Source organism: Sorex araneus, chromosome 2, assembly GCF_027595985.1.
Source record: "Sorex araneus isolate mSorAra2 chromosome 2, mSorAra2.pri, whole genome shotgun sequence".
Taxonomy (NCBI): Eukaryota; Metazoa; Chordata; class Mammalia; order Eulipotyphla; family Soricidae; genus Sorex; species Sorex araneus.
Genome location: NC_073303.1, coordinates 211,404,451 through 211,427,588, shown reverse-complemented (window position 1 = coordinate 211,427,588; position 23,138 = coordinate 211,404,451). Strand labels below are relative to the sequence as shown.

Genomic DNA, 23,138 nt, shown 5'->3' with positions numbered 1-23,138 from the left:
AGTCTTTTTGGCATCCCTAAACCAGTTCTACTTTCCCTGCCTACAGTGACTGCCAGGCCAGTTACTTTTACAATTACCCTGGTGGTGACTCTGTTGGTTTTCAAGGCTACTGTGATTGGAACTGGGGCTGCAGCAATACTACAGTGGGCAAGAGTGGGCAAGATACTTGCTTGCACACAGCCAACCGGGGTTTGATCCCCAGCATCCCAAATGCTCTCTGGAGTCCTGAGTACAGTGCCAGGAGTCAGCCCTGAGCATCCTGCTGGGTGTGGCTCCAAAACCCGAGGCAACACAAAATAAAACCCAAGGAAACAAACAAGAAAACTGATGACTCAAAGCTTATTGCTCTTTTTACCGATATTTAGCCATTTTCCCCTTTGAATAAACATCTTGGAATGCAGCAAGTCTTTGTTAATTCCCAGAATTCTGAAAAAGTTCATTTTGACAACTTTTATCAACCATTACTTCAGCGGAGGAAAAGAGTTTGAGGTTTTTCTCAGCCATTCCAGAAGTGCTTCCTAGAAAAACTGTTTAGAACAGTTTATTTTACAGATAAGTTGGGAAAAAGCAAAAACTCATTCTGTTTCCTGACATTAGTGACATGAAGATTTTTTTTTTTTTTGCTTTTTGGGTCACACCTGGCGATGCACAGGGGTCACTCCTGGCTCATGCACTCAGGAATCACCCCTGGCGGTGCTCAGGGGACCATATGGGATGCTGGGATTCGAACCCGGGTCGGCTGCGTGCAAGGCAAACGCCCTACCCTCTGTGCTATCACTCCAGCTCACATGAAGGTACTTTAAGGAAGGAAATTATTAGCTTGAATGGAAATTATGGATAATTTATATACTTCGTGATATATTAAACTATATCCCTGGAATATAAATTATTGTGTTATCCAATGACAAGCACTTGGAATGAAATACAAAGTTGTATTACAGATGGTATTTTCTTTAGTAGTTTAGGCAAGCTACCCGTGGTGTATTCAATATGCTGAAAACAGTAACAAGTTTCACAATGGAGACATTGCTGGTGCCCGCTCGAGCAAATCAATGAACAACGGGATGACAGTGCTACAGTGCTACACTTTAGGTGTTTAGTGGGCAGCTATTGAATGGGAAAGTAAAAACACATTGGGCTCAGAAATTCTCTTTCTCTCTTTCATCTTGTGATTTTAGGTGTACAGAGCCAACGGGCCAGATGGATCGAGTGGCAGAGGCCAGAGAATCCACTTGCAGCTGTGGGATACAGCAGGACAGGAGAGGTATGAGACTTTGTGTTCTCCGTCCCAGAGGAAGGGATGACATCGATACCCTTAACACAGTGCCCTGAGCAAGAAAAACCCAGCTGATTACTCGCTTTGCACCTGGATAAGACACTTGCCAGATTAGCAGGGATTTTATCAGTTGAAATGATAATAGTGACTTTGTTCTGTACTGGGTCAATCTGATCATCTTGTGGACTTTCTTCCTTTTCTAAACTGCTTCTCCTGACACCTTTCTCTGTTTACTTTTGCCGCCAACTCAGCTCCAAAGAAGCCTGTGGAATGATAGGCACTGTGCTTACCTGGTTGTTGAAATCTAGTGGGACGCACAGTGGTATTAACTCAGATGGACAGGAGTTGTTTGACCAAAGTGAGCCACATGAAACCATGATGCAACATTGCTCTTATCAACCACAGTTTATGCACTTGCAGTTTCCTTGAAGGATTTTGTTTTTCTTTTTATGATGGAAACATTAGAGCATATATAGAAGTAGAGAGAACAGTAAAATGAACTCATCTACTGATTTCCCTGTTTCTATTTTTTTTTTTTTTGCTTTTTGGGTCACACCCGGCAATGCTCAGGGGTTACTCCTGGCTCTGCTGTGTGTATATTCTCATTTGCAGAGTCTTGGGAAAGCTCGGTTTGACTTACATTACAATGTGCTCCACAGGGTGTTTACCTTGCATGCGGCCGACCCGGGTTCGATTCCCAGCATCCCACACGGTCCCCCGAGCACTGCTAGGATTTATTACTGAGTGCAGACCCTGGAGTTAACCCCTGTGCATTGCCGGGTGTGACTCCAAAAAAAGCCAAAAACAAAAACAAAAACTTGTGGAGCACATTGTAATGTAAGTCAAACCGAGCTTTCCCAAGACTCTGCAAATGAGAACATACACACAGCCGGCATCATTGCTTTAGTCCTATTTCACTCTTCCTGTTTGTTTTTGTTTTTTTGAATCATACCCGGAGATGCTCAGGGATTCGGGGGATTGGACCCGGGGTTGGCTGCATGCAAGGTAGATGCCCTACTCACTGTACTGTCACTCTGGCCCCCTATTACACTCTTAATCAGACAATATAAATGCTTGGCTGATACTACAGGATTGTGAGCTAATTCTTGTCATCTCTGTCCACCAGACTGGACTTTCAAATTAAATGGTATATTGATGCTTGACTTTTAAAAATGATATCTATCTTGAGGTCACTGCGATAGCACAGCGGGTGGAATGTTTGCCTTGCACACAGCCGACCCAGGTTCAATCCTTGGCATCCTGTATGGTCCCCAGATCACTGCCAGGAATAGTTCCCGAGTGCAGAGCCAGGAGTAACCCTTGAGCATCACGGGTTGACCCAAAAAGGCCAAAAAAAAAAAAAAAGATACCTATCTTACGTGTTTTCGAACTATTATTATCTAACTTATTTGAAACTTAAAAGAATGTACAGATTGCTTTTTATTTTCAAAGAAAAATTCAAGTATAAATTTTCATAATTGTTGGCATTTTATAAAGTCTAGATAAAATTTTAAGTTGTCTTTCTTGCTCTAGATATCCAATTCTCATATTTTGTCAGGTGTCTAATATCAGCGGTCAGGCACACAGTTTCGTATTGGTTTATGGAGCATTTCTCAAAGCCTAATTCTCTGAATCCTGTGCCACTAAAAGGTGTGACGTACATTACAATGTACCGTCACTGGAAAGAGTAGCTCACTCTCTAATGACTAATCAGTAATGAGCCATTATAAGAAGCTGTGAGATTTGTGGGTGGTTTCAAGTTTGGGGAATGACATCACAGTGTGGGTGACTGATCTGCTTTGATGTCCCCAGGTTTCGGAGCCTGACAACAGCGTTCTTCAGAGATGCTATGGGGTTTCTTCTGCTTTTCGATCTGACCAATGAGCAAAGTTTCCTCAATGTCAGGAACTGGATAAGTAAGTGTAATTGTTTCTTCGCTCTCCTTTCCTAACTGACAGCAATGAAGTGAAGTTGCTTTTAGGGAGCACCTGATATTATATGAAGAAGCATGCCTTTCAGAGAATGGAAATGCCTGTTTTTCACAGTAAAACTGACCTGCGCTTGGTCAGAGAGATAGCACAGCGGGGAGGGGACTTGCCTTGCACACGGCTGACCTGGGCTCTATCCCTGGTCCCTCTGAGCACTGCCACCAGTGATTTTTGAGTGCAGAACCAGGACTAGGCCCTGAGCACTGCTAGGTATGTTCCCCTCCCCCCACCAACAAAACAAGAAGAAGAGTGAAATCGTGTGTTTGTGTGTTTCTGTTCTCTTTGGGGGTGTGAAAGAGTCCTTGTTCCCCAATTAAGAACTTACATGTATTTGAGATTTCTTATCTTCAGTGGGAAGAATCTTTTCCCCCTGATTCACTTCTCTTTACCTTATCAAAAAAGGTATACTTTCAGAGTCAGTGTTGGCTAAATCAACTTACTTAAGAACAAAAATATGTTAATTATTGGGATCTGAGAGATAGTACAACAGGTAGGCATTTGCCTTGCATGCGTCTGACTTGGATTCAATCCCCTAGCTTCCCATATGGTCCACCCAGCACCACTAGGAGTAATTCCTCAGTGCAGAGACAAGAATAAGCCCTGAGCCCCATCAGGAGTGGCCCAAAAACAAACAAACAAAATGTGTTAATTATATTATGTGTGTTAATATACATTCACTGTATCACTGTCATCTCGGTGCTCATCGATTTGCTCATTGAGCGGGCACCCATAATGTCTCCGTTCTGAGACTTGTTGTTACTGTTTTTGGCACATCAAATACACCATGGCGAGCTTGCCAGGCTCTGCCATGTGGGTGAGATACTCTTGGTAGCTTGCTGGGCTTTCCGAGAGGGACAGAGGAATTGAACCCAGGTTGGCTGTGTGCAAGGCAAACGCCCTACCTCCTGTGCTATCGCTCCAACTGTTAGTATACATTATTATATACAAATACAGAAATGTGTTCATATATACTACACATTCCGCTGTGTGTTAGCCTTGTGATTATTATAAGGCAAGTTTATTCTTTTTTCTTTGTCAAAACAGTAGATAATTGAAATGGTATGGGGGCAGGAGAAATAGTATAGTGGGTTGGGCATGTGCCTTACACACAGCCAACCCAGGTTCAATTCCTGGCATCCCATGTGGTCCCCCAAGCACCGCTAGGAGTAATTCCTAAATTCAGAGCCAGGCAAAACCTCTGAGCATTGGTGGGTATGGCCCCAAATCCAAAAGGAAAAAGAAAATAAAATTGAAATGGTACATCCCAGGTTCCTGCAGTGTTGCCTTAGACCAGTGACGGACTCCTGGGTCCCGACTGGCCTGGGGAAGGACTCTGTGTCCTCTGAGAAGGACGTGTGAGTCCATCAGTGAACCCTGCTGAGTTCGCTAGCAGGGCCGGAGAGGTGGCTCAGTGGCCCGAGGGACGTGGGCAGGTAGGAGACCCAGGTTTAGTTCCCAGCACTGCCTGGTCTGCCCAGACACAGCCAAGAGCAACCCCTGAATACAAAGCCAAGAGGAGACTCTGAGCACTACAGAGTGTGGCCCCAACAATCCCCCAAACACGCCTCCCCCATACACACACACACACACACACACACACACACACACACACACACAGAGTCCTCTGGTTCTAAATTTGCTCTGCTAGGAACCAGGTCGTGTATTCACTCAGCTTCCTTCTGATGTGCCCAGTGATTCCTTGGCCAAGAGCAGTATATTTTGTAAGGAAAATTTGAAGCCGTCTGAACTTCTAAACTTTAATTCTGTAGCACCCAAAAGCTACATTTTTACATCCGTCTGCCTTTTCTATTTCAACTTACATTATTCTTACAAAATCTTCCACCTGCATTTAAAAAAAAAAAAACCTCACAAATATTTGTTCTCTGATAAAGGCATATATAAATTGAAAGCCATTTTTTTTTGTTGTTTGGAGACTACACCAATGGTGCAAATGGTTTCACTTGTGCTGGTGCTCAGGGGACCATTTGGGGGTGCCACAGATGAACCTGGGTTGGCCATGTGCTATCACTCCAGTCTTAAGAAATCTATGTTGTACATTTGAGTGTAAACATTTCATTATTTAAACCTCAAGGTGCCTTATATTTTCAGAAATAGGAAGATGCAAAGATATGGCAGTAATACCACTATATATGTATATATATATATCTTTTATTTTCTGAGTAATTATATACCTATGGATTGATATATATGCAACTTATAAAATAAATAGAAATAACAAAAAATATAAAAAACATTGATTGGGACTGGAGCAATAGTAAAGCAGGTAGGACATTTGCCTTGCACGTGGCCGACCCAGGTTCGATTCCCAGCATCCCATATGGTCCCCTGAGCACCACCAGGGGTTATTCCTGAGTGCAGAGCCAGGAGTAACCCCTGTGCATTGCCAGATGTGACCCAAAAAGCAAAAACAAAACAAAACAAAACATTGATTAGATGTTCTTCTTAATTTTTAAAAAAAATTTAAAATTTTATAAAGTAGTCCAAAATATTTGATTACATTTAATATTCAAACACCAATCCCACCACCATTCCACCACTGAATTTTGGGTGTTTCCATCCCAAACCCCAATATCTTCCCCAAAGCAGAACTGAAATTATGTAATATTTCCCTCCTAGGCTGTTTGCCTCCTACTTTGAATCCATAATATGTGGTATGGTAACTCTTGGCACTCTTAGAGTATGGGCAGGGTGTGTCCGGGAGAAGGTAACTCGTGGGTGAGGCTCAGCCCGAGCAGGTGGAAAGCGGCCGTAAGCAGGGTAGTGGTTGAGTTCTGGAGATTTTTGGCTGCCAGGGCTGGGTCTCTTGGGGTGGGGAGGACTCTCACCCACCCTGCTCTGGGGCCCCCTCTGAGACAGCCAGGCGCGGGTCCGGCAGCCTGGCTATGGTGAGCGTCATGTTGCTCCCTTCCAGGAGAGAAGGGCGTGTGATCTGGGGGATATTTGGCCGACAAGATTATCTAGTACCTGCTGGGCAGAGGATCTCCGTTTCTGGTCCCATGGAATCCAGAGTTCTCAGTCACAAAGTCCCGCATGCCTGGGTTTCCTAGGGGTTCACTCGTGGGTGAGGCTCGGCCTCATGGGGAGAGGCCGTGAGCACGGGGATGGTTGAGTTCTGGAGGTCTTTGACTGCCAGGCTGGGTCCCTTGGGGTCAGGGGGGTCTCACCTGCCCTCCTCTGGGGCGCCCTGAGCTTAATTTCTTGTCTTTTTTTTCATTTGGGGGGAACACTCAGAGGTTCCCTGGAGTTAATCCAAGCTCTGGAGCCACCTAGCTGTGTTTGGGGGACCACACAGTGCTAGGGATTGAACTGGGTCTCCTGCATGCAAAGCATCTTATCCCACCCACTGAGCTGTCGCTCTGACCCTGTACTTAATTTTTAAGTTACAGGAAGTTAATATTCATGTGAAAAATCTTACTTGGCCCTTAATTAATCTTAACTGAATTTTATTTCTTCCTTTCTTTTCCCTCTGATTTGGCATATCCAATATGCCCGGGTAGCTTGCCAGGCTCTGCCGCGTGGGCTCCATACTCTCGGTAGCTTGCCGGGCTCTCCGAGAGGGGCGGAGGAATCAAACACGGGTGAAAGGCGAAAGCCCAACCACTGTGTGATTGCTCCAAAAACAGTAAAAATAAGTCTCTCAATGAGAGACGTTCCTGGTGCCCACTCGAACAAATTGATGAGCAACGGGATGACAATGACAGTAACTGTGATTTTCCCTCTGATTAGACTTTAGATTATTTGTGTGATCCCTATCACACAACACCATACTTAGATATGTAACTTTTGCCTTAGGAGATTTTTAGAATAATTGATTTACTTTTTTTTTTTTTTTTTTTTTTTTTTACCTTTTGGGGTCACCACCAGCAAAGCTCAGGGGTTGCTCCTGGCTCTGCACTCAGTAAGTACTCCTGGCGGGCTCGAGGGAATATATAGGATGCTTCAGCTCAAACCTGGGTCAGCCACATGCAAGGAGTTACTTGCTATACTATGGTTCCAGCCCTTGATTTCCTTTTAAATACAAGCAATTGAAATCTTTTTTTTAAAAACAAATGAAAAGAGAACTAAAAGTCCCTTATAATTACTTCCTTGATTTCTCAACATCAACATTTCTAAATATCATTACTACAACAGTATATTGTATGTCTAAGTGTTTTACTGTATTAGTCTAGTGGTTCTCAAGCATGGCTATGCATCTAGATTCCCATACAACTTATTAAAACATACGTCCTAGGGGGCACAGAGAGATAATAGAGTGGGTTAGGCACTAGCCTTGCACACGTCTTACCCTGGTTTCATCCCGAGCACCTTCAGGAGTGAGCCCTGAGTAAAGAGCCAGGAATAAGCTCTAAGCACAGCAGGGTGTGGCCCACTTTTAACCATCCTGACTCCCAAACCAAATCAAACAATCCAAACAGCACAGATTCTGGGGCCCCATACCCAGTGTTCCTGACCCAACAGCCATGGTGTGTTGCCTGAGAATGTGCAGTGCTCAGATGATGCCAAAGTCATGCCCAGGTGATGCTAAGTCTGTTGGTCCATGGGCCTGCCTGGAAGATCTTAACTTAATCTGGTTAATTTAATTCTTCCTTGAGCCCTCTGAATTAAGTGCCATCACTCTGGCCCTGTTTCGATGGAGAAACTGAGGCATTGAAAGGGCCAGTCACTCCCTCAGAGGTAAATGAGCAGAGCCAGGATTCCACCTAAGAGTCTAAGACACATCCAGTGTGTCTTGTGGGGTCTTGTGCCTGGGATGTTGGAGGCGTAAGGTCTTCACAGAGCACAAAACTTCTCTGCAGACGGCCAAGTTCCGTGCTGTGGCAAGGAGAAGCAAGACCTGGAGGAAGGGCAGAGAACCCCAAGAGGCTGCGGTTGAGTCCTGAGGGTATGGGGGACGGTGGGTGTAGCAACAGCCTGCAGGAAATTAGGGGCGCGGCTTCCATGAGCAGTGGAAGTTGGGTCTTGCTGCTGCTTGTTCTTCAGTTGACCTTTGAGGGCAAGTGTCAGTGCCCCGAAATTCTTTGCAAAAAACCAGCTGTGTCAGAGCTTAGCTCCTGCTTTCTGGCCTGATTCTGTCTTGCTAGGAGAAAATAACCTGATTTCATCACAGGGGACTGAACTGTCAACACTTCTCTGGTTAACCATGATAAGACACCAATTAGGCCATAAGCTTTGGGGGAATATGTGATTGTGAAAGTTGAGCTGCTTTCAATTTTTTTAAAAGAATAACTTATCTTCTTAAATTCTGTTGCTTATTACTAGTTTATTTTCTTGAGAGGGTGGTGTTTGGACCACATGCTGAATTGCTCTGGGCTTATTCTTGGCTCTGTGCTCAGGGATCATTCCTGGCATTACTTAAGGGATTGTTTGAGGTGCAGCAAATTGAACCAGGGCTGACCTTACACAGGAGAGGGTGCATTAACCCTGGTCTATATCTCTGTTACCTGCTTTAACTTCTTCTTATGCTGTATCATGCAAAAGAAGACGATTCCCTTTCCTTGGGAGATAAGCTTAAATGAGCAAAGTTACTTTTATTTCTTTTAAAAACTATGTCTAGGGGCTGACGCGATAGCACAGTGGATAGGGCATTTGCCTTGCACACAGCCAACCTGGATTCGAATCCCAGCATCCCATATGGTCCCCTGAGCACCTCCAGGAGTAATTTCTGAGTGCAGAGCCAAGAGTAACCCCTGAGCATCGCCAGGTGTGACCCAAAAAGCAAAATAAATAAATAAATAAATAAATAAATAAATAAATAAATAAATAAAACTGTCTATATGAAGGTTTTCAGATGAAAATCATTACAGTTGTGTCGCAGAAATCCTAATCTGCTTCTTTTGTTTCTAGTGCAGAATCACAATTCCAGGATTTTCCTCCTCATTTATATTCATCTTATTTGTTTCAAATGAATTTATTCTACTTTAGGATTAAAAATGGTATCCATAACAGATCACATAGATGTAGATTAGTTTCTAGGAAGACCATTCTTTTTTAAAAAAGTGTTATTTTTGTGAAGAGAGACTATATGAAAAACAGCTATAAGGTTAGCATAGCACTGCACTGTAGCACTGTTGTCCCGTTGTTCATCAGTTTACTGAGTGGGCACCAGTAATGTCTCCATTGTGACTTGTTACTGTTTTTGGCATATCGAATAAGCCACGGGGAACTTGCCAGGCTCTGGCGTGAGGGCAGGATCCTCTCTGTAGCTTGCCGGGCTCTCCGAGAGGGATGGAGGAATCGAACCCAGGTCTGCCACGTGCAGAACTTCATAATCTGAAGGTTAGCATAAACACTTGGAAATCCTGCCATTTCCAATCTTTTTAAATGGTCTTCACAATAACAAAGACTGATGTTGGAGTGTGTGTATGTGTGTGTGTGTGTTTGTGTGTGTATGTGTGCGCACACGGTGTGCAAGTTCTCGTGCCCACTTGCAGAGTTAGGGAATTCTCCAATAAAAATGAGCTGGGTTTTAGATATTAAAGGACAAGAGGTAGTTTTCCACCTGTCCCATTCATTCGGTTTGATAGACTGATGCCTTGGAAGCCTTATGCCATTTCTTTCTCTCTGTGTATCCAGTTACCGTTTTCTAAGTACTTTTGCATGGATTCCTCATTAATCTCTGACTTCAGGTCTGGTGATGTGGGTCAGTGGGAGAGCGCCTATGTTGCATGTTTTTGTGATACCCTGGATTGATCTCTAGGATTGCAAAATGACAATAATAATAATAATAATAATAATAATAATAATAATAATAATAATAATAATAGCAACAATAGCACTGTAACACTGTTGTCCCCTTGTTCATCGATTTTCTCAAGCGGACACCAGTAACATCTCCATGGTGAGACTTGTTGTTACTGGTTTTGGCATATCGAATACGCCACGAGAGTTTGCCAGGTTCTGCCGTGCGGGCAGGATACTCTCAGTAGCTTGCCGGGCTCTCCGAGAGAGAGGGAGGAATTGAACCCAAATCAACTGCGTGCAACGCAAGCGCCTACTCGCTGTGCTATAATAACTATAATAAAATAAAATATCACACCTTAATTATTATTTTCTCATTATGAATTTTCTTCTCTTATTCATAGGTCAGCTACAGATGCACGCCTACTGTGAAAACCCAGACATAGTGTTATGTGGAAACAAAAGTGATCTGGAAGACCAGAGGGTGATAAAAGAAGAGGATGCCAGAGCACTTGCAGAGAAATATGGGTGAGAATTTTTGTGCGTGAAGATAGGAAGAACATTTCTATTACAAATGTCAGAGTATGAGCGGGTAAAAAAAAGAGGCAAATGCAAAAAATCAAAACAGGGATGTATAGGGACTAGTAAGATTATAGCACCTCCCACTGGCTCTGGTTCTGAATCCCCAGACCCAACCCTGCTAGAGTCACTCCTGAGCACAGAGCCAGAAATAGCCCCTGAGCACTGCTGGGTGAGGCTCCCAAACCAAAAGCAACAAACAAATGAAAAATTACTGAGACAGTGTGGAAGTCGATGTGGAGGTCTCATTCTGTTCAGCAGGGAGAACCCTTCGTGGGGCTGAGAGAGGGACGCAGCCAAATGAACAGACGCAGAGCTCGGAGGAGGGAGAAAAGGCATTTATTCTATGGCAGTTACAGTATTTATACCTCCCTGCTGGGAAGAGGTGGTATAGTATGCATGCCGGGGACCCCCAATAGAAATGCAGGGTGTGGCATTGGTGTTAGCTAGTAATAAACAAATGCTGATAAGATAAAATCAGTAAGAGTAGGAGTAGCAACCTTTGCTAGGTGTGGCATGGGGTTAGCTAGTGATAAACAAATAGTGACAAGATAAAATCAGTAAAGTAAAATGGCTCCCTACAAGATAGCTCTTGGGTGATATAAAATACCTACCCTGCATACCAGTATTGTGTACAGTGGAACCTTAGAAGAAGCATCGGGGGTTGCCCTCATTCTGTGCTTCCGTCTCATTTTCTGATTCTTTGGGGTTTGGAGGAAGACACCTTCCAGGGGAAATGACCTGATTGTGTAGGCCACCTTTCTAGAGACTAGGAGGAAGCCCCGGGGTACGGAAATCTTCAGATCTGTGTGGGAATTTCAAAGCTTGTCCAGACGCTACTGTGGAGAGCTCAAGCTATGGGAGACTGCATTTAGCTTTGAAGTTTCCATGCTAGGGGAACTGTGTTCCTTGGAAGGGGAGCTCTAACCTAACTTGGGTTGGATTTTTGTGGTGGGGAACCAGCTAAATATTGTGTTTATCCGTGGACTCTCAGAATGGCATTGTCATAGCCTCAGCATTGGACATGAAAGATCAGCACTATAGCACTATAGTCTTCTTTTTAAAAAATAACTAAGGGGGCTGGAACAATAGTATAGCAGGTAGGGCATTTGCCTTGCACATGGCCAATCCTGGTTCGATTCCCAGCATCCCATATGGTCCCCTGAGCACCGCCAGGAGTAATTTCTGAGTGCAGAGCCAGGAGTAAACCCTGTGCATCGCCGGGTGTGACCCAAAAAGCAAAAATAAATAAATAAATAAATAAATAAAAACTAAAAAACTAAGATAGAATTGACATTTATTTCAGGTTTACAACAGAATGATAAATTATGTTGCAGAATGGACACTGGATTAAGTCTCCATAATCTGTCACCAGGTTGGAGAGAGAGGGTAGGGATCAGGTGCTTGCCTTCAGGCGGGCTGCCCTGGCTTCCTCCTTGACATTGCACACAATCCCCTGCACGCTGCCAGGAGTCACTCCTGAGCCCAGCATCAGGAATAGTCAGTCTTTGAGCACCACTGGGCAGGGGCCAAACCTCCCCCCAACACTGGAAAACTTTCCCTCACCATCTGTCGCTAGAGATTTCTTTCTCGTGATGAGAACTTGTAAGTGCTGTGCTCTTAGGAACCTTCAAATATACAGCACAGTTTTACAACGTATAGACCTTTGCTACAAAGAAAGTACTTCCTTTTTGCCTCTGGTCAGTGGGGTTGAGAAGAAGGGTGAGAGAGAGGTGTGAGCTGTGGAAAAGGACAGAGGGGACATCACCCCGCTAGCAGCCGGGGTGGTCAGCAGCAGGGCCTGGGAGGCCCGTCTCTTCCCCTGTGTGTTCAGAGCTTTGTTTTGTGTTGGGCTGATGGAGGGTCCAACAAAGACTGTGACTTGTATTGAAAGAGGGTGGAGGGAAAGTTTGGTCATGTAGGAGGAAGCCAGGGGGTGACGTTCGTGAGTTCCACGTCTCCAGAGCCGATTTCAAGTTTCAGGAGAATGGCAACTCCTGAAAGCTGTGAACGTGGAGGTGGTTACAGTGTGGAGCTTGGGTGGGGGTGGGTAGGAGTGTGGAAGGCTCCGTGGAGACTACAGGAGAGAGAGACACGCGTGGGAACTGCAGCGGTTGTGAGAGGAACGCTCGGTTTATTGACATGAGAAGGACAAAAGCAGAGAAAATGTACCCAGTAGGGCAGAACCGGATTCCAGGACTCTAAATCTTTGCTTCTCACTCGTGGTGTGTGTGGAGGGGGTGTGTGTGTGAGGGGGGAGGTGTGGGAGGGTAGGGGGGAATGTGGTTTCCGGCGACTAGACTGGCTTATTCTGGTAAGAACTGGAGCAGGTCATGGGGACTTTCACTGTAGTAGGTGGTGATGAATGATGTTAGGAATTCCTGATGAACTGTAGGAACACATCTGGGCTGATCACGTGCTTTCCATCTCTCACTGCATGCACCGATGGCAGTGACCCTCAGTATAGACCAGGTGGAGCCACCTCCGGAACTACTGAGTCTCTCTCTCTCTCTACACACACACACACACACACACACACACACACACACACACACACACACACACACACACACCACTGTCATCCCGTTGCTCGTCGATCGATTTGCTTGAGCAGGCATCAGTAATGTCTCCATTGTGAGACTTGTTGTGACTGTTTTTGGCATATTGAATACGCCACGGGTAGCTTGCCAGGCTCTGCCGTGCAGGCGGGATACTCTTGGTAGCTTGCCGGGCTCTCCGAGAGGGACGGAGGAATCGAACCCAGGTCAGCCACGTGCAAGGCAAACGCCCCACCCGCTGTGCTATGGCTCCAGTGAGAGCTGCCAAATGTTGGTGACTTCCCTTCCATCTCCAACTCGAGCCAGATGGGGGATTTTGGAATGTGTCGCTGAGGTGATTTTGGAATGTGACTGTCCCACACTGCCCGGGTTGGCAGTTCTGCTGGGCTCGAGAGCACTGCTTGAGGTGCTTCTGAGGTGGAGGCGGGCGAGGCCCTCGGGAGACGGTTCTGGTGGGCGGCTGGTGCCTCTAGAGGCTCTTCTGTCAAGTGTTGAAGGAGAGGAGAGTCAAACAAAGGCCACAGAGAATACGGAAGTGTTGCAGCCCAGGGTTGTGTCGAAAGTGGGGTGAGGTGGAAGTCAGGGATGAAGCAATGGAGACGCTCACCTCGGCCTGACTTTTTTTTTTTTTTAATTTTTTATTAGTGAATCACCGTGAGGTACAGTTACAGACTTTCAAACTTTCGTGCTTGTGTTTCAGTCATATAATGGTCGAGTGCCCATCCCTCCACCAGTGCCCATTCTCCACCACCAGTGGTCCTAGCATCTCTCCCATCACCCCCACCCCATCCCCCACCCCACCCCTGCTCTGTGGCAGGGCATTCCCCTTTGTTCTCTCTCCTTCTGGGTGTTGTGGTTTGCAGTAGAGGTACTGAGTGGCCATCATGTTCGGTCTATAGTCTACTCTTAGCCCGCATCTCCCATCCCGAGCGGGCCCTCCCAGCACCCTCTACTTGGTGGCCCCTTCTCTGTCTGAGCTGCCTTTTCCCCCAACATGCGAGGCTGGCTTCTGAGCTGTGGAGGAATCCTCCTGGTCCTCATCTCTCCTGTTCTTGGGTGTTAGTCTCCCATTCTGTTACTTTATATTGCACAAGTGAGTGTGGCCTCAACCTTACTTTTGATAAACGTGTCCAAAGAGGAGACCCAGAACAGGGCAGTTAGCTTTCACACGAGTCCATGTTCAACCACTGGAGAGATTTAGGACTGATTTCTCTCCTTTTGGGGTTTTTCAACATTTTGCCCGGTTTCCTCCTTTCTTGGTGGGAGCGCGCGCGTATGCGTGTGCGTGTACCTGTGCGTGTGCATGTGTGTGTGTGTGTGTGTGTGTGTGTGTTCAACTACTGGGGGGATTTAGGATTGATTTCTCCCCTTTTGGGTTTTTTCAGCATTTTGCCTGGTTTCCTCCTTTCTTGGTGGGAACGCGAGCGCGTGTGTGCATGTGTGTGTGTGTGTGTGTGTGTGATTGCCACCAGTGTCCAGTTCCCAGTGCCTGAGGAATGATTCACAGGGAGGGTTACAACTAAAGTTGGATTAAAATGAGGAAGAAGAGCTTCTTTGATAAGATAATTAAAACTACAGAAAAATAATGTAGAAGAAGACAAATAGAATTTCTCTAGGATTTAGAAAATGTGCAATGTAGCTCCCTGGGATGTTTGCCGCTTTTTGAAAAAACTATGGTGGCACACCTTTTTTTTCCATATTGTTCTACACATTTAGTGATCACTGCCAGAGAGTTTTGTCATCTTTGATAATCAGCATTTTCATTGCTTGCAGTACTCTACTGAGTTCTCCTGTAAGTAACAGACTATAGCCCAGCTCATGAAACAACTTCCAGCCCATAATTGTGAGTGGAGTGATAGCACAGCGGGTAGGGCGTTTGTCTTACACATGGCTGACCCAGGTTCTATTCCTCCATCCCTCTTGGAGAGCCCGGCAAGCTACCGAGAGTATCCCGCCCGCACGGCAGAGCCTGGCAAGCTCCCCGTGGCATATTCAATATGCCAAAAACAGTAGCAATAAGTCTCACCATGGAGACATTACTGGTGCCCGCTCGAGCAAATCGATGAGCAACGGGATGACAGTGCTACAGTGCTATCAAATATACTTACATTTTTGTGATTTTTCTTCTTTTTTTGGTCATACCCTGTGGTAGTTGGGGTTTACTCCTAACTCATGCACTCAGGAATTACTCCTGGTGGTGCTCAGGGAACCCTATGGGATGCTGGGAATTGAACCCAGAGACAAGGGACATGAGCGCCACAATTTACCAACGAAAACCCATCCTGTGGAGAAGATACTTACCTACTCATTCCCTCATCTCTGATAGCAACTGGACAGGGATTTAGGATGGACCCAGAGGGGGATTGCAGCCACAGTGGTGGCAAGTAGGATACCCATTCTCATTCTGCTTTGTGCATGAGGAAGAACTGGGAGTCATTGTAAGCCTTTGCTCCTCATCCAGAGCGTAGGGAAATAGGAAACATGGTGAGCTGGAGGAAAGTGTGAAAGGCAGGTGGATTTTATATGCTGGCAAAGAAACGGCCAGGGATGTTACAGGAGTTTCTCCCACTGCAGGCTGTTGGCTGTTGAGGAGAAGTAGCAAGAATAAATGAGACATTGGGGCTGGAGCGATAGCACAGCGGGTAAGGCATTTGCACGTGGCTGAGCCGGGTTTGATTCCCAGCATCCCATAGGGTCCCTCGAGCACTGCCAGGAGTGATTCCTGAGTGCATGAGTGACCCCCCCCCACCAAAAATAAAAAGCAAAAAAAAAAAAAAGAATAAATGAAACGTTAATAATACTTCCTTAGGGCTGGAGCGATAGCACAGCGGGTAGGGCATTTGCCTTGCACGTGGCCAACCCGGGTTCATTCCCAGCATTCCATAGGGTCCTCCGAGTACTGCCAGGAGTGATTTCTGAGTGCATGAGCCAGGAATAACCCCTGTGCATTGCTGAGTGGCCCCCCACCCCCCAAAAAAAAAGCAAAAAAAAAAAAGAATAAAGGAAATGTTAATAACACTTCCTTGGGGCTGGAGTGATAGCACAGCGGGGAGGGCGTTTGCCTTGTACGCGGCTGACCTGGGTTCGATTCCCAGCATCCTATAGGGTCCCCCAAGCACCGCCAGGAGTAATTCCTGAGTGCACGAGCCAGGAGTAACCCCTGCGCATCTCCAGGTGTGACCCCCAAAACCAAAATAATAATAATAATAATAATAATAAAATTTCCTTATTCTGATTCTGTCCCTCTCTTCCCAACTCACTTCACCGAGCATGGTAACCTGCTTCCTTTCATCCACATTGAGGGAAACTGCATGACTTCATCTCTTCTCCTAGCTGAGTCGTGTATTCTGTATATGTACCAGAGTTTCTTAGTCATGTGTCCTTGGATTCTTGTTTCCAGGTTTGGGCTGTTGTGAATAGCACTGCAGTGAACACGGGAACATGTATGTCTTTCAGAACAGTGTTTGGGGAGATGCTGAGAAGTGAAATCGCTGGACCGTATGGATGCTCGGTTTCTGTTTTTTTTTTTGAGACGTGTTCATATTGTTTTCCAAATCAATATGACAATGCTTTTAAAAAATCTTTTTGAAAGTTATTTGCACCATGAATGATGTGAATCCAGAAGACCATGTGTAGTGTTCCAAGGTCCAGACCAATGTTTAGTGTTCCAGGGGGCTTAGCCCAACAGGATATTCAGGGTTCTACTGGTCTGAACTAGGTGAGGTGTGGTACCAGTCTGCCAAACAGGGTGGCTTGACACTGCTGTCAGATACACTTGCCTTCATTGCTGGCAGCCTCAAATTAGAATCCGTGATCATTTTTTTTTTGCTTTTTGGGTCACACCTGGGGTTACTCCTGGCTCTGCACTTAGGAATCACTCCTGGCGGTACTCAGGGGACCATATGGGATGCTGGGAATCGAACCCGGGTCGGCCGCGTGCAAGGCAAACGCCTACCCGATGTACTATTGCTCCAGCCCCAAGAATCTGTGATCTTATAGTTTGACTAAAATAAAAAAGAAACAAGCCGGATGTGGATCCCGACCTTGAAAAACTTGGTGAAAAATTTGCAAATGGTTAGGTGGGGCATTAATGATTTGCAGCTGTCTATCATTTTGTTCATTTAATTTTTCTTAAATTTTGCGATAAATGTTTTAATCACAGTGCTACTGGTGTGCTGCCTGTTTCACATCGCCATTAGGCAGTGGTTCCCATCAAGACAGCAGTGCAGGGTGATTTGTGAATGGGTTGCTGATACGGTTTTCTGGTAATGCTGCCTTAGCGCCACCATGTGGATAGAAAACAATAGCACACAGTCTATGGTTACTGATTACTCCATTTTTGCCTGGACATGATTAGGAATAGGGGAATGTTATTATTTTTAAGGGGGGTGGTTTCCCATTCGAATAAATGTATCAAGAACTCACTGGAAGCTAGACGTAGTCTAAGCCATTTACTTTCACTATCCCATTTCCTACTCTGCACCACCCTAAGGGAAAGGTTCAGATAAAAGATGTCAAACATCTTCTAAAACGGAACATGAGAAAGATTGGGGGCCAGAGAGATGGCACAATGCGCTGAGCACATGCTCTGTCTTCCATAGACTGGGGTTCAAGAAGGAAGGTGCCTGCCACAGAGTCAGAGGGTGGGATGGGGTGCATCCTTGGATGCTTATATTGAACCACTGCTCTGATTGCTGAGGATTGCAGATCATTCACGGGGCTCTGAGGCCCCCTAAAGACTTCATGGGATAACCCGAACCCATCCCTCTGTATGTACTTCCAAGTTTTACTTCTCTGGTCACCAGAGAGAAACGTACATACTCAGGATGATTTCTCCCCTCTGTGGGCTAGGGGAAATCTCAGATGCCCAATGGTTAAAGGAATAAAGAGCAGGAGAACTGGTCTTTAGTAGGAAGCTTGGCACTGGGGCAGTGGTGGGGGGGATAAGTTTGGGAGAGGAACACAGGACCATGGAGAGGGCAAAAGTGCCTGCCGCAGAGGCAGGCTGGGGTGGGAGGGAAACTGAGGATAATGTGGAGGGCTGTGGACACTGGTGAAGGAATTGGCGTTGGAATAATATATTATTATTAGGAGCGATGGCACAGCAGGTAGGGCATTGGCTTTGCACAAGGCCGACCTGGGTTCGATTCCTCCGCCCCTCTCGGAGAGCCCGGCAAGCTACCGAGAGTATCCCGCCCAAATAGCAGAGCCTGGCAAGCTCCCCGTGGTGTATTCAATATGCCAAAAACAGTAACAACAAGTCTCACCGTGGAGATGTTCTGGTGCCCGCTTGAGCAAATGGATGAGCAACGGGATGCCAGTGATGATTATTATATGCCCAAAACTCAATCAATATCTTTATAATTTTGAAAATCATGGTGATTCAATTTTTTCAAAAGCTAAAATATATTTTCCTTCTGTTTCAAGACTTCGATGTGGATTGTTGAGACTGTATCATGATTTTTACGTTTTCCTTAACTCTGGGGATGGCAGCTTTTAAAGTTGCCTTGCATCTTTGTATTTGGTTTATTTTGTGTTTTCCTTGTTTTCTACACGAAACAGTCAAGGGTGAAACATCCAATTTCCCTCTACATCTGTCTCTTGTCGTTCTCTCTGTCTTCTAGAATTCCCTACTTTGAAACTAGTGCCGCCAGTGGGGCCAACATAAGCCAAGCCATTGAGACGCTGCTGGACCTGATCATGAAGCGGATGGAGAGGTGCGTGGACAAGTCATGGATTCCTGAAGGCGTGGTGCGGTCCAATGGCCACCTGTCTGCTGACCCGTTAAGTGAAGAGAAGGCAAAAGGGTCCTGTGGTTGTTGAAAAGTCCAGAGCTATGCGGTGATTTGGATGGGCCGTACCTGTTACCCTCTGGGGCCGCTATGTGACAGGGAGAGCAGCTGAAGGACATCGCGTACAAACAGCTTCTCTCCGTCCCAGTTCTGCTTCCCCAGAGGCAGTGAGCTTTGCAATTAATTTATCGTAGCTTCTGTAACTATTTCTTTAAGCTTTGACCTATGCATTAAAGAGGGGTTTCCCGTAGCCAAAAGTGCCTTATGCAGCTTGAGCCCCTGATATAGATCAGTCAAGGATTTTGGGATTTTATAGCCCCTGAACAGTACCTTTATTCGGTACAGTTGCTGAGAACAAGGTGACCTGATGTCACAGAAACATCCCCAGAATCACACATGCAGATCTTAGGTAAAGTGATAAACTATCTTTATTGAATCCAGATTTTTTGTTTGTTTGTTTGTTTTTGAGCCACACTGAATAGTACTCACGGGTTCCTCCAAGCTCAGTTCTTGGTGATCTCTCCCCATCGAGCTTAGGGGAGTCAGGCATTGGTGTTAGGGTTGATTCCAGGGCTCCTGCATGCAACAGAGGTGCTGGTACCCTGTGGACCATCTCCCCTGAAGTCAAGTTTAAAGATTGTTATTTGTACTATAGTTGAAATGTCATCTATTGGAAACCAATCGAATGTCTCACAAGAATATATACAGGCCGGTTCAATGTCCCTGTGTGTTGATTTAAGTAAGGATTCTTTCAAAAAGGAAGAGATGACAAATGATGGCTCTATGCATAGATCTTGGGTAAGCTGGATTGAGCAACTGTTGACTCACTGTCACTCTTTTTGGTGGGAGAGAGATTGGTGATACGGGGGCCGTGTTTGCTTAACATAGTATACAGAGCGGAAGGGGGTCTTCTGACTCATTGCTAAGTTCCCAAAGCTCTGAAGGGGAGTTGAAGCTCAGAGGACTAGATGTGTGGGGTTCTAATTCACGGTCACTTATGTGTTCATCCTTCCTCTATGTCAACCACAGCTGAAGAGAACTGGTTCTTATGCTGAAGTTTTTGTGTGTTTTTTTTTTTGTGATAAGTAAACCTTTAGCTTCTTTGTTCACATCTGTGATGTTTATCTGGGTTTATCTGGCATCTGACTGCAGTTTCACTTAATTTTGTGAGCTACTAACCTTCTGTCTCACCATCAGGCTCTTGTATTGTTGATATTTGAAATCTGTTTTATTTTAAGGAAATTAATTACATAAAATGTCTTTTTGCTACTTGGTGGATTATAGATGCTTGTATTTAAGTAATTACATGAATACTGTAGCTCAGAATCAGAAAATGCAATTTATAACTTCCTTTTCATTGACATCGTAGAATTTACTTATGGGCCTAAATTGTCAATTTTATTACATTGTCAAAATGCATACCAAATTAAAGTAGGTTTAATGTATGATTTATGATCTAGTCATTATAAATGTCAAGGGGGATATTTCTATTTATTAAAAGTGATGCAAACAAAGTAGATTAAAATGTCCTAAGAAGAACTTAATTGCTATTTAGGAAGAAATGCCACTCATCATACTCAAATAAAAAAATGAAGTGTTATTTTGTGGCAGCAAATGTTTGCCAGAACTACAATTGGAAAAATAAAACTGGTGGAAAATCTTTATTCATTACTCTTACACATCATTTCCAAATGGCTTTTTATTGAATGTTGTTATTGTTATTTTGCTCATATATTTTACCACTTGCATAAAAAAATTGAGGTTTCTAAGAGCGTCTGTGTCTTTGAAATGAATGGTGTAAACACCGAGTGTCATATACCTTAGAATTGTGAATTCCACTGAGGGAAAGACGTGAGGGTCAGGCTGTAGCCACAATGGTGCCTTCCAAAGTTGCCCTCAGATTTCAATACAGAAAATCATAATTTTCTAACTACATATCAGGGAACATTTTCTATCAGTCAATTTGTGTGCTTAAAAGAAGTCAGTATAGCACATGTGCAATTTAAATATTGTGTACATTAAGAACCACAATTTAAATGTGCACTTTCTACAGCCCTTAAACATATGATTAAACATGTACATGATATAGTAGTACACGCAAGAAATGTCTTTAATTATTGACATAAATAACCTGTATTCTCTTTGGAAAGAATTTGTTTAAATTTAATATTTAAGTGCCATATATTTGTGCCTCAGTGTATTTTTTTTATTTACATGCCTATATAAAAATAAAGTGTATCTTCAGTAAAAATGGTTGTCAACTAAGTTACAATACAAGAGTGGTGTTCTAGTCTATCAAGTTTGTGTAGGAATGTCCCATTTCCTAGCACTCTAAAGTTTCAGACCAGGGGGCTGGAGTGATAACACAGCAGGTAGGGCATTTGCCTTGCATGCGGCCAACCCGGGTTTGATTCCCAGCATCCCATATGGTCCCCTGAGCACCGCCAGGAGTAATTCCTGAGTGCATGAGCCAGGAGTAACCCCTGTGCATTGCTGGGTATGACTCAAACCGCAAATAAATAAATAAATAAAGTTTCAGATCAGAGGTCCTAATGCTACCGAAAACCATATTCAGGGATACAGTTTCCAGAAGGTTCTTCATGAAGGGCCGACTCAGGTAGGTTATTACTAAATGTTTGTGGAATCCCTACAGTGCAGGAAATCTTGTCTTAGTTGGTCTCCCGGGGACAAAACAAGGACTGATGGAGGGAGGCCTGAACTGAAATGCGGACTAAACACAGATTCCACACAACTGGAAACACGAGGTCTAAGTGGCAACCATTAAAACTTTGTAATGTGCCTGTCGAGTGGACAGGCGGGGTTGAGTGGGGGGCGGGGTGGGGAGGGAGTCTGGGAACACTAGCGGACGGGAGAAGACCCTGGTGGTGGGATGGGTGTTAAAATATTACATACCTAAAACGCAACTATCAATAACTTTGTAAACCACAGTGCTTTACTAAAGTTTTTTTAATTAAAAAAATTCAAGTACTTAAATTTATTGGAAAAATAAAATGTGGGTTCAGAAATAAGTGCAAGAGGAATCGCAAAGGAACTGTGAGAAACAAATGAAAATAACAAGGAAGGAAAAGAGATGATGATGCAGGAAGACTGTCGTCCCCGTTGCTCATCGATTTGCTTAAGCGGGTGCCAGTAACGTCTCATTGGTCCCTTTTGTTGCTGTTTTTGACATATGGAATACGCCATGGATAGCTTGCCAGTCTCTGCCTCAGGAAGACTAGTTATTAAAAAATATTGCAATGGGGCTGGAGTTCACAGTACAGCGGATAGGGTGTTTGCCTTGCATGTGGCCGACCTGGGTTTCATCCCTAGAATCCCATATTGTTCCCTGAACCCTCACCAGGAGTGATCCCTGAGTGCAGAGCCAGGTGTTAAGCCCTGGCATGGCTCAAACCCTTCTCACCGGCCCCCGCCCCACCCCCCCAAAAAAATCCTAACCAGTTCTAATGACTTAAACATTCTGGGCCTGGCATGCTATGCGGGCGGGATCCTCTTGGTAGCTTGCTGGGCTCTCCGAGAGGGACGGAGGCAAACGGATTTGCTGCATGAAAGGCAAATGCCCTACCGCTGTGCTATCACTCCAGGCCGTGTGTGATAGAGATCGCATATTCTACTGGGGTGCCAGGGGGACCCCAAAGAATATAAGGGCCTGGAACAGGTTTGGTACCAAGGATCAAACGTGAGGCCTCAAGATTGCAGACAGATAATATTGCCATGGTGCCTTTGAATTAGCCGGGGAAGTGATTTCTTCTTCAGCATCTGGTATTGGAAAAGAAATCAGAACATGATATTATGATTCTTCCAAACTTCCTGTAGTTAGACGAAGCATATCTAAATAAGTACTTTGTAGTGCTAAAGGTTCTTTGCTGTCTTCAGAGAATTAATCACAGGCAGTCAACACAGCAACCAAATAATCATATTTACTTTCTTCCTGGACTGCAGCGATAGCACAGTGGATAGGGCGTTTGCCTTGCACAGGGCTGACCCGGGTTTGATTCCTCAGTCCAGCTCAGAGAGCCTGGCAAGCTACCGAGAGTATCCCGCCCACACGGCAGAGCCTGGCAAGCTCCCCATGGCGTATTCGATATGCCAAAAACAGTTACAAGTCTCACCATGGAGACGTTACTAGTGCCCGCTCGAGCAAATCGATGAACAACGGGATGACAGTGATACAGTAATATATATATATATATATATATGTATGTATATATATGTATGTATCTCAAAA

The 23,138-nt window shown here is 44.9% G+C and overlaps 1 protein-coding gene across 1 annotated transcript in view; it reads left to right on the top strand.

Annotated features, from left to right (window-relative positions):
- The window catches only part of RAB27A (RAB27A, member RAS oncogene family), a 68,033-nt gene extending 48,691 nt beyond the window's left edge, over positions 1-19,342 (top strand). Inside the window, exons 4-7 of the mRNA XM_055128288.1 lie at positions 1,179-1,264; positions 3,089-3,192; positions 10,368-10,491; positions 18,725-19,342. Of these exons, the coding sequence (XP_054984263.1) occupies positions 1,179-1,264; positions 3,089-3,192; positions 10,368-10,491; positions 18,725-18,923 (513 nt within the window). The 3' untranslated portion in view covers positions 18,924-19,342. The remainder of the gene's footprint in view (positions 1-1,178; positions 1,265-3,088; positions 3,193-10,367; positions 10,492-18,724) is intronic.
- The last annotated feature ends 3,796 nt before the right edge of the window (positions 19,343-23,138 follow it).